At 37.2% G+C, this 12018-nt stretch overlaps 1 protein-coding gene across 1 annotated transcript; it reads left to right on the top strand.

Moving 5' to 3' along the window:
* The first annotated feature begins 1528 nt into the window (after window positions 1-1528).
* Window positions 1529-8993, top strand: LOC120630158 (circadian clock-controlled protein daywake-like). The gene is made up of 4 exons (XM_039899309.1): window positions 1529-1797; window positions 6559-6686; window positions 7049-7201; window positions 8760-8993. The coding sequence occupies exons 1-4, from the start codon at window positions 1529-1531 to the stop codon at window positions 8909-8911; spliced, it is 702 nt and encodes a 233-aa protein (XP_039755243.1). The 3' UTR covers window positions 8912-8993.
* Window positions 8994-12018: the final 3025 nt, after the last annotated feature.

Genomic DNA, 12018 nt, shown 5'->3' with positions numbered 1-12018 from the left:
AGGCGTTACTTTTCAGAAATCTATAAAATATTATGAAAATTAAGATTAACAATATGTAATTTAAACAATTATTCATTGTAAAGTCAACATGTCCTGAGGATGCTCCGGTTTCGGAACGAAACATGCGTAAAGGAAACATTGCCGAGGATCTTTTTGGTGTGGAGTATACGGATTGAAGAAATTATAAATTACACCATACAGATTCTCCTGTTGTTCGCGGAGTATGGCAAATTAAGCTTAATTTAATAATCGTCTAGGCAGCAGGAAACGGGAAAACAGAATTCGCGGAAAACTGCTAGCCAGTATTTTTCTAATTGTTAATGGTTAGTTCAATAATTTTCCTCATATTAGCATATGTATTATATGCTGATAGTATGTTAATTTAAAGAGATATATAAGTTCCTTAGTATTATAAGAATGCCTCGTTGGTCTAATGGCTGATAAAATAAATGCAACTCAATTTTACTTTTTTTGGTAAATATTAAAAAGTCGGAACCGTCAAGATTTTAACCTGTGTGTTTGAAAAATATGAATACAAACTCAGAATACCACACCTTGTGCCAAAAGCATAGACAAGAGTTGCCTAGTTAAAATCGATTGGTAAATGTATGCCTAGAAATCTTCTTAGATTAGGAGTTACTTACTTAGGCATTGCCTTGTCCGTTTACTGAAAACGGGCATTATTGTTATAAGTTCAGTAATAAGTTGTGTATAATATAATAATGGCCATCCTTACAAACTTCCGCATTAATAAAATTTGATGGATGTAGGATATTTATGGAGATGAATAAAAACAAAAGAACAAGGCAAACTTCCGGCAGATATTCCCAAGGTCTTTGCTGAAAAATATAACAATCAAATAGTATTTTATGTGCTATTATATCACAGAAGTATATTCTACGTACAGGGTAAAGTAAATTTGTGTTATTCATTAATATTCATTTAGGATCTTTATAAGGAAACAAGTATAACAAAATTCATTCAAAAACATAGACAGATTTTTAATAACTACGTATTGTTTTCAGGGTTTAGGTATGAATGTACGAGTTTGTGTGTATATGTGTGTACATTCGATTTCTTAAGGAATTAACACTCCAAATAAAAACCGGCCAAGTGCAAGTTGGCTCGTGCTCGTAGTGTTCCGTACCATTATCTATAAGCCACCGTAAATATTTAATTGATCTGTTTTTAGTACTTGTTATTGTGGTAACAGAATTGCATCATCTGTAAAGATTTCAACTGTCTAACTATCACAATACACATAATAACATACAGTCTGGTGACAGACGGACAGAAATGGTGAAATGGCATAATCCAGACCAGGGAAACTTCCGATACATAAATAAAATCAAATTTCCCTGCCCGGATCTCCACATGTAAGATCACAGTGTTAAGCATTGATAGTGCTAACAAAAGAACGGAACTATTCCTAAAATGATAACGTTTATTGTACCAAATTCCTTCAAAAAGGAGGAGGTTCTATTCTAATACAGACAAAAACACATTCGCATATATAATATTAATATGGATGTTGCAATTGGCCAACAATGTGCTCATGTGGGTCCGATTGTCCGCAGCGTCTTTCATAGAGCCTTGCTACTCGCGGGACCGCGCCTGCCTGTTGCGCTCCGCCCAACGCGCCGTGGCGGTGGTGGCGGGCGGCGTGCCAGCGCTAGGCATGCAGCCGTTGGACCCCATGCACGTGGCGCGCGTGGACGCGGGGCAGGCGGGGCTGACCATGCAGTTCACCAACACCATAGTCAAGGGGCTGCGAAACTGCCGTGTGGCTGACATCGCGTAAGTCAATTATACACAATATCGTGAGCCTGGAAGAGATCGGAACTAAGCGATAAAGCTGATAAAGCTTAATGTCCTTCTATTTAAGTTTCTTTCTTTGCCTGTCCATGTGTGTTTCTTTCAGTGCTGTATACATAAAGTGTAGAAGTAAAAAAAAACGTCTCCCGCTGGCCATAGGTCTTTTGTAGGGTTCCAAATACCATAAATCTGTGTTTCTTTGGTCCAGCGGGTCTCGTTTTAGAAATGTATTCACCTCTTCGGGGTCTTCCAACGCTGCGTTTACGGGTGCAAGGTCACCATTCCAGATCCAAAAAAACATCAGTTCTTCGAGCTATGTGACCCTCGTTGCCATTATAGCCATTATAGCTTCGCGACTTGCTGAGTTATGTCGGCAACTCAAGTTCTTCTACGGAACTCCTCATTCCTTGATCTCTCCATCGCCCGCTAAAAGAATCTGTGCGTTCTTTTAAGGCCTACAGTCAGCGACAACGTTTCGGATCAAAAAGTCACCGCACACGCTACACGCACTGAACATAGATAGTTATCAACCTTCTTGACGAAGTAATAAGAGCTGTGGTCGTATAATAGCGAGGTCCTGGGTTCTTTTAAGAGTCTTTTTGGGAATTTATACTTTCTGAATTTTCTTTGTCTGTTCTTTCGGGCTTCAGTTGTGGCTACCGACTAAGACATTCGTGTAATAGGTTAGTCCGCTATTATCTTAGACTGTATCACTATTCGATTCCAACTAAAATTTTTCAAACTGGTGGTAGATTTAAATACAAATTCGAAATCAAAATTCGCTTATTTCAAGTAGGCCTAATATATTTTTTTTTAAAACGTCAAGCCTGCCTATTTGTAGTGACGCTACCACCGGTCCGGAAGGCAGATTCTACCGAGAAGAAGCCGGCAAGAAACTCAGCAGTCGCGCTTTTCCAACATCAGCTATTAATATTTTACATTTGATCATTAATTTTTCTATCTTGTGAGAGATGAAAGCGGAGCCGTATCCTTCTAAGCAACCTTGTCATTAAGAAATTCTCAATCAATTTTACAGTTACATCGCTGTAACAAATGTGCTACAGTCACAACAGATAAAATGTCCTAAACTGTAACCTATTACTAAAAAAATCTCCATCCGAAGTGGTCAGAACGTCTAAGTATCTCCTCACACTACAAATTCATCGTTCTTCCCCGCTTCTGAGAGTTCTCCAAGTTGCCATATACTTTTTTGGATTCATAGAATTGTCTATATATATGGACGAGCCTAATAGCTGTAGGAAAACGAAACAACAAACAAACAGACACATTGTCGCATTTGTGATATTAGTACGGATTATAATTTATAAATTACGCCCCACAGATTTGTGCAATTGCCTCGTATTATAGCAAATTAAAGTTCATGTCGCATCATGTACGGCTGTTTCTATTCTATTACTATGGAATGGCACAGTGAGGTTGACAAATTATCTGACTATAACAGCATTGTTATAGTCAGATAATTATTTATCTGCACGACACTAGCCGCCTCACCCTCTCCTCTTAATAGAGAGGTAGAAATGTAGAGCTTAATTAAACAACGCTTTTCCAATCACAGATTTTTTTACATATCCAAAATCAGTAAAATCTACATAGTCTTCTGAGACTGTTTTTACGTATATAATATCGCTTATATATTATGTATATAGGGACAGCAATTAACAAGAGTAACGATTGCATATTGCTTGTGAAAGGTACTAAAGTCATTCAGAGGTTACAGAATATTGATGAATTTCTTAATGATAAGTTTGCTTGGAAGAAGACTGCTTAATGTGAGATTTCTACCAACGTTTACTTCTAAAGCGTTAAAGTTATCTACGATTTGTGTTACTAATATCTAAATGTCGATGAAAACTTATGGCGATACTAATTTAGTAAATAACTTGTTACTTGACAATTACTTTTTTATTAATTTGGTTAGCTATAACATCTATAAAACAATTATTAAAATCTAGTCTAAGTTCAGGAACCAGTAACAAACCAATTATTTCTTATTACTACTAAATCAGTATTAACTTGAACATAATAATAATTATTATTATGATAAACAAAATGGCTGAACGATATGCCTCGATGCGTGTCTGGCTTTGGCATTATAGACATGCTAATAGACATTAATTATCGCGTTAAAATGAATAATACCGTGACACCGGATGCAAGTACACATACACACTGCACCAAAGGGCCGCAACATAATGCGTCGTCAATGATTCTTCTGCTATTAATACGGTAGTAACGTGATGTTAAATAATCTATAAGCTTCCTTAAGAATAGAACTTTTTAAGACAGCTCGTCCGGGTAAGAACAAACTTGCTTATGATTTTTCATTCACCCATTATTGTGACCGAAAACAGTAAAAACGCTCCGCGCACGTCTCACTTCACACCCGCGGAAAGTTGCTAGCTCACAAACTTTTTTCCCATTTTCCTATTTTATGGTGAACATTTAGAACATTAGAGGTAAAATAATTACTATAAACTGCCAAATGGTATGAAGTGTTCGTTCGAGAAACCGTTCTAAAGTGGAGTGGTTTTTTTTTGGAGTGGCTTCAATATTAAGCAACAAATGGGGAAAACCCTTTAAAGATCACAGGGTGGGTACACACACCAAGTGCTTAAGAACACCCGTAAAATTCAAAATTCATTTATTTCAAGTAGGCCTAATATAAGCACTTTTGAAACGTCAAGTCTGCCTGTGTGTAGTGACTCTACCACCGGTTCGGAAAACAGATTCTACCGAAAAGAAGCCGGCAAGAAACTCAGCAGTTGCTTACCTTAATTAGGAGATTACCTTATAAGTTTGGCCAATTTTATATTATAAAATAGTAAATAATTAATTGTTGTAGCTTTGGAGTTTCATCCGAATTAAACGTTATTATTAGTCACGTCACGGTTTTTGAATGTTCTTAATACTGTGGTGATGACTGACAGATTCTACTGCTTTTCGCGGACTATAGGAAATTACGCGGACATTATTATGCGGACTATAGGAATTATTAATTAATCTTTATAATGAACTAGCATACCCAGCCCACTTCGCTTTATTTTATTTAAACAATAAACTTACATCATAAATTTTTTAATTTAAGTCTCATAATATATTAAATCATTTATTTCTCTCCGTATTCATTCTCTTTTATTCTCTTCTCGAGCGAGTGAAGATCATTATCTACACCCATGTACACCCAACAATAGAATATCAACATAGTAAATAAAAGCTGTATTTGACAGTTTGACAGTTCAAATATAGGAGTGCTCCGATCATCACCAAACTATAGGACATTACAGGATTACTCGCCAGGTTAATCCGGAGATTCCCTGAAAGTTTCATTGAAATCGGTCCAGCCGTTTTGGAGCCTATACGGAACATACCCATACACTTTCTCTCTTATATATATAGATAGATGGTTCTTGGTGTTGCGGCTCACGCCAACTCGCGGGGGTTGTGGTAGTCTGCGTACTGCAAACTTAACTCTTTAAATCATGGATATTTTAATAACTAGACAATTTAGAATAAATATCTGCTCTACAGTTTTTATACTAACATCATGAAGTATTATGCTCGCTAGTAAATTGTCTCTTTTTCACACAATTATTGTTATAATTATACAATTTACATCATAGTACTCTGAGCTAAAATGTAAAAAATATACAAGTTGTAAAAGAACACCGAAATAATACTATACAGTCTTTAGAGGTACATTATGCAGTATCTCTGAAACTGATCTGTGAAACCGAAAACCTAATAATTTTTGAGTAAACCACTGCCATAGTTTTTATTTTATGACGGCCGAGTGGCGCAGTGGGCAGCGACTCTGCTTTCTGAGGCCAAGGTCGTGGGTTCGATTCCCACAACTGGAAAATGTTTGTGTGATGAACATGATTGTTTTTCAGTGGCTGGGTGTTTATCTATATATTATAAGTATTTATGTGTATTATATTCATTAAATAATATTCATCAGCTATCTCAGTACCCTTAACACAAGATACGCTTACTTTGGGGCTAGATGGCGATGTGTGTATTGTCGTAGTATATATTTATATATATATATATATATTTATTGAAAGTAATATGATACAGCCGGAACATCACATGCAAAATTAAAATCATGTAACTCCTGTCTCTTTATTAGGTAAGCATAGCGTAGCGTAGTTCCTATGCGCGTGTCGGTCTTTTATCTTCAATAGGGTTGCCATAAGTAAACACTTACGATGTTTTGAACTAGTTTGTGTGGGAAAATAAATACGCTTCTTTTGATTTAATATTTATACAGGATGATTCCTTTTGAAATATACTTATGCATCCGTCAATGTTATTTAGTAATTCTTTTACACTTTGTAAATAAAAACAATGGATTGCTACAAATGGCCCATTGTGTTTTCCATGGGAGTTTATGAAACTGTCACATAATGGGTATGTAGCGTGAGTTTGAACGGCCTCGTTGGTTCATTAATAAGCATTTTCAACATCGGATCAAAGGTCCAGGGTTTGATTAACAAGATTGGTTGGGTATTAGATTTTTCAAACGATGAGCACCAACACACTGCCAATTTTTTGTTATTGCACCACAAGTTAAGGTAAGTGGTGATGCAGTCTAAGATGTTAGTGGTCTAACCTGTTAGGGAGTATCGCCTTATCGGTTTTTATGCAACATCGTATCGGAACGCTGCATCGTTTAGCAGCACATCTTTACAATAAATTGTGTGAACAAAATTTGTGTTTCAGGCGCAGAAGCAGCTACGAAACCTCTCTTACCCTGTCTTGCCACGTGGAGCTGGTCGGCGACTACTCGCTGGGGGGGAAGCTGCTAATGCTGCCCATTCAGGGACAGGGCAGATACAAGATTAGACTACGTAAGAACATACAGCGGTTTAGAAAAGTTTATCCTTTACTGTTGCCAACAGTTTTTAATGTTTTACCAAGTTAAGTTCACACTTAATGCTACAAGTGGTAAACAACTGATGTCTAGTCATGGTGATGGTGATAACAAAAAAATACCTGACTAAGTTTGTTGTGAGCTCTTCTTAGAACAGGGAACGCGTTTGGAACCTTTGCTTTAGTTTTAAGTTAACGAAGGCAGTTTGTTAACATGAGTGGTAACACTAACATGTCAAATGTATGAACGCTTCATGAGTGCCTGTGATAAGGTCTACATGAATAAAACATTGTCAATTTCAACTATTGGGACAGTCACGCTATTTTCATACTTTTCCAGAGGAGATCCAGGTGACGGTGACGATGCAGGTGGGTGAGCGGGTGGCGGGCGGCGAGCGGTACTGGACGGTCAGAAGCTGGCAGCACAACGCGGATGCCACCCAGCGCGTCCTGTACCAGTTCCAGAACCTGTTCCAGGGCAACAAGGACATGTGTACGTCAGCCCCAGGGCCATTTGTGTCAGCGTTTTAGTAGCTTTTTGTGACAGAAATCGTCCGGGCACTATTGGCATGTGTTGGAGAAAGTGAGAATGGCCTTTAAGAATCCTCGATTTTAGTTAGTGCATCTATAAATAAAAAATAAATAAATATACTACGACAATACACACATCGCCATCTAGGCCCAAAGTAAGCATAGCCTGTGTTATGGGCGCTAAGATGACTGATGAATATTTTTTTATGAATAATATACTCATAGAATACATATAAACACCCAGACACTGAAAAACATTCCTGTTCATCACACAAATATTTTCCAGCTGTGGGAATCGTGTCATGTTTTAAATGTTTTAAATGTGCGATCACATTGACAGCACGTCAGTACTCAACCAATTATATTGTATTATATGGCCGGCGATGGTCTGGCCTTTATCTCATTACGCCTAGCATCTTGCTCTGCGCGCCTTTTAACTTCAAACTCCGATACTTTTTTATTTACGGAGTGTCTCCATCGCGGCCGATTTTCTACTTCAAATTCCCACATGCACTATATTTATATTTATTTATTTAAACATCTTTATTTCGTAGTATAGGATAAATCAAGAATATATATAAAAAAAATTGAGGCAAAAGGTCACCTTATCACTAAAAGTGATCTCTTCCAGTTTACCTAAACGATAGGAAAATACATGAGCGACGGGAAATATCAATAACAAAATTTTTTTTTAAATTATTTAAAAACTTTGCAATTTAATTTTTTTTTTTTTAAACTGTTTCATTCACTGTGCTTTTCATAACTGATCCGTTTAAAGATATTGGAAATAAATAATTCTAATTGATTATGACATTTGCCACTAGCTGGCGTATAGGTCAAGAAGCGTGGAGTATATGACATATACTGACGACCAATCCAAATTATTATGTTTAAATAGCGGAAACTACACAGACGTCTGACGTAAGCGTTACTTCCGTCAGAAAAAAATCTGAGTTAGTCCCTAGTCGCGCCTAAAGAAATTTTACTTTCTAAATTAATATTTACGAAAAATATAAGCCGTCTAACTGTTCACTTATGGGCATGGTACCCAAAATGCTGGCGCTATTGCCGCTTTGAATTGCTAGACTTAGCCGTTGGGCTAAATAAGTGCTAGCTCTTGGGTCAGTGTTCAAGACCGATTTTTGGGACACGATGCTAATAAAATTTTCGTGTTTGAAATCCGTGGCCCAGAGTCTCAAAAGCAAGCGCCGCAAAAACGTAGTCATTATAAATAACGGAGTATTTACGGCGCTTAAGCATTTGAGCAGATTCGGTAGCTTCTTAGGACGTACTCGGTAAGTGAGAAGCTGCTAACGTCTCAATGCAGGTCGCATCCAACTCCAGCGCACGCCCCATCGACGCCGGTACTATAGTCATACCGTCTGGTCTCTTGCCATCATCCCAGAACAAACCGGGAGGTAGACGACTCTTATTTTTTGTTTACTCAATGGAATTATATTTATCCTGAGGTTGAACTTCCATTGATAATTTTATCTATATATTTTTTTTTAATATTCCAGCTGACGCTGTCCACAAGTTCGCCAATGAGAACTGGCACCGAATTTTCCAAGAGGTAGCCCCGCCCATCGTGAAGGCGATCATCACGCAAATCGTCGCCGAGATAACGAAGCTCTTCGAAAGGGTTCCCATCAGACAACTCGCCCTGGATTGAAAATAAAAAAAACGCAAATTTATGACACTATGTATATCATCACAGAATTAACAGCATACAGAATCCGTATACACGACTAATATTGAAGCATTAAACACCACTCTACTTTAGTAGTGTTTCTGACACTATATATATATATATATGTATATATATTTAATCTCAGAATTAAGAATATACAGAAACCTCATTCAGCCATTATTGCATGTAATGTACTCAGTGGCGTGCATAGAGGGTATGGACAGGGTATGAGTTATAACAAACTTAAGGATAGGCATTGAAAGAGTTATAAAAAACCTACCCTTAAGTATTTATAACTCGCACTGTAGATTTTCTTAATTTTGTATCATCTGCATACCCTGTGCATACCCTCTATGCACGCCACTGAGTGTACTGTGTCCAAAAACAGTGAAAATGCCCCGCGCACGTCTTCACATACGCGGAACGTTGCTAGCTCACACACTTTTCCCATTTATGGTAAACGTTCAGAACATTGGAGGTAAAATAATTACTGTCAACTGCTAAATGGAATGGAATTATTAATCACCTGTTCGAGAAACACTACTAAAATAGAGTGGTTTTTGATGCTTCAATAATAGTCGTGTACACGATTTCTGTATGTTCTTAACTCTGTGTTTAACATCTACATTAAAATATCAAGAAGGTTAATTTGTGTTATTTATTTATTTTCATCATCATCATCATATCAACTAATTACCAGCACTGGTCTCGTCCCACAATGATAAGGGTTACAGCTGGCATCCACCACGCTGGCCAAGTGTGGATTGGTGGACTTCACACGCCTTTGAGAACGTTATTCAGATTTTACGGCAAGCAGATTTCCTCAGAATGTTTTCCTGCACTGTTAAAGCATCGTGTTGGGCGAGCGTGGTGGACTACGGCCTTAACCCCCTCTCAATGTGGGAGGAGACCCGTGCCATGTATTGGGCCGGTAATGGGTCGATATGATGATATCGAATATACCACCGGCACAATATCATGAACATGGCTGAATCTTCTTCTATATATATAGAAGAGAAAGTGTGTGGGTATGTTCCGTATAGGCTCCGAAACTGCTGGACCGATTTCAATGAAACTTTCAGGAAATCTCCGGTTTGACCTGGCGAGAATGATTTAATGATTAATATGATTCCTAAGGTGATTTTGGACCTGCCAATGCACAAGTTTAAAGAATTTGTTAAAACACATTTATTATAGCGAGGTTACTATACAATTGGTGAATTTTTTAATGACAAGGTTGCTTGGAAGCATCCGGCTCCGCTTTCAGCTCTCATAAGATAGAAAAATGAATGTTAAAATGCAAAATATAAATTGTTGATGTTGGAAAAGAGCAACTGCTGAGTTTCTTGCCGGCTTCTTCTCGGTAGAATCTGCCTTCCGAACCGGTGGTAGAATCACTACAAACAGACAGACTTGACGTTTCAAAAGTGCTTATATTAGGCCTACTTGAAATAAATGAATTTTGAATTTTGAATTTGAATTTTGAGAAATTCTTTAAAGTTTGGTGACGATCGGAGCACTCCTATTTTTGAACTGTCAAACTGTCAAATACAGCTTTTATTTACTATGATGATATTCTATTGTTGGGTGTACATGGGTGTAGATAATGATCTTCACCCGCTCGAGAAGAGAATAGAAGAGAATGAATACGGAGAGAAATAAATGATTTAATATATTATGAGACTTAAATTAAAAATTTAATTATTTAAGTTTATTGTTTAAATAAAATAAAGCAAAATCTAGCCCGGCGAAGCGGCCTAGGTACGCTAGTACTAAATATAATTAAAACGCGAAAAACGAATTCATTAATTAAATGAGCATATTAAGCAAATTCCTTAAAATGCTAACAAATTTAATGAAATATCTGGCACATATCATTATAGTTAAATCATTTACCGACTTTGCAAAATGACTGTAATATAAGTACCTATTATTTAGGTAAGAATCATACGTAATAATGTGACGGCCGATTGGCGCAGTGGGCAGCGACCCTGTTTTCTGAGTCCAAGGCGTGTCGTGGGCTCAATTCCCACAACTGGAAAATGTTTGTGTAAAGAACATGTATGTTTTTCAGTGTCTCGGTGTTTATATGTATATTATAAGTATTTAAGTATATTATTAAAAATATTCATCAGTCATCTTAGTAACCATAACACAAGCTACGCTTACTTTGGGACTAGATGGCGGTGTGTGTATTGTCGTAGTATATTTATTTATTTATTATTATTTATTATACAAAGAAAATAAGAATAATAGCAGTAGTTTTAGTAGTAGTACTAGAAGAGCTTTTTAGTGACAGTGCCCGTCCGGGATACTATATGTGGTTACCGTTGTAATTGTGCCTATGTATATGAGGGTTATTCATTGATGAACACAGGGCAAAATGTTGCCGGACGTGCTTCTTGCACGCCCGCGAAGTTTTGCTCTGTTTAAGGCGATGGTTTTACACTTACCATCAAGCGAGATATCTGCTTTATCCGTCATTTATAGTTATGAAAATAAAAGAAAATAAAAATGCAAAAACACATAGCCTACATACAAAATAATTGCTTTATATTATTCTTCAGGCGTAGTATTAAGAAAGTAAGTATACGTACTGTATACCTATTAATTTTTGTGCTTGTAATATCAATTCCTGTCGAATCTTGTCATTTTTTCATGGACTATAATTAACTAGTTTTCAGTTGGGAGTAATCATGATAAATATTTAAACAAAAATACTATTCCCATCCCGATATCTTTCACCACACTGAGCAGACGGGTTGGTCAGTATATGGTAGTATAGGACGCTGCCCGTTCTCCGCTTAAAGCGATAAGACCGCCTTTGCACATTTTTTTGCCTGGTGCCGGCTTTCGCCGTGGCTAGTTACCACCCTACCGACAAAGACGTGCCGCTAAGCGATTAAGTGTTTCGGAGCGATGTCGCGTAGAAACCGTTTAGGGGTATGACTATCATACTCCCTAACAGGTTAGCCCGCTATCATCTTAGACTGCATCATCACTTATCACAAGATGAGATTGCAGTTAAGGGCTAACTTGTAGTGGAATAAAAAAAATGTTAATAAAAAAAAAAGTTTTTATTTTATTAC

This window comes from Pararge aegeria, chromosome 15 (genome assembly GCF_905163445.1).
Source record: "Pararge aegeria chromosome 15, ilParAegt1.1, whole genome shotgun sequence".
In the NCBI taxonomy this organism is placed as follows: Eukaryota; Metazoa; Arthropoda; class Insecta; order Lepidoptera; family Nymphalidae; genus Pararge; species Pararge aegeria.
The sequence above is the reverse complement of the archived record's forward strand: the minus strand, read 5'-3'. Positions and strand labels throughout refer to the sequence as shown.

Bases quoted from the DNA above. Each gene is read 5' to 3' on its own strand.
- LOC120630158 (XM_039899309.1), top strand. From the start codon at position 1,529: ATGTTGCAATTGGCCAACAATGTGCTCATGTGGGTCCGATTGTCCGCA. The intron at 6,687-7,048 runs GTAAGAACATAC...ATACTTTTCCAG, and splicing joins CAGATACAAGATTAGACTAC to AGGAGATCCAGGTGACGGTG. The intron at 7,202-8,759 runs GTACGTCAGCCC...TTAATATTCCAG, and splicing joins CCAGGGCAACAAGGACATGT to CTGACGCTGTCCACAAGTTC.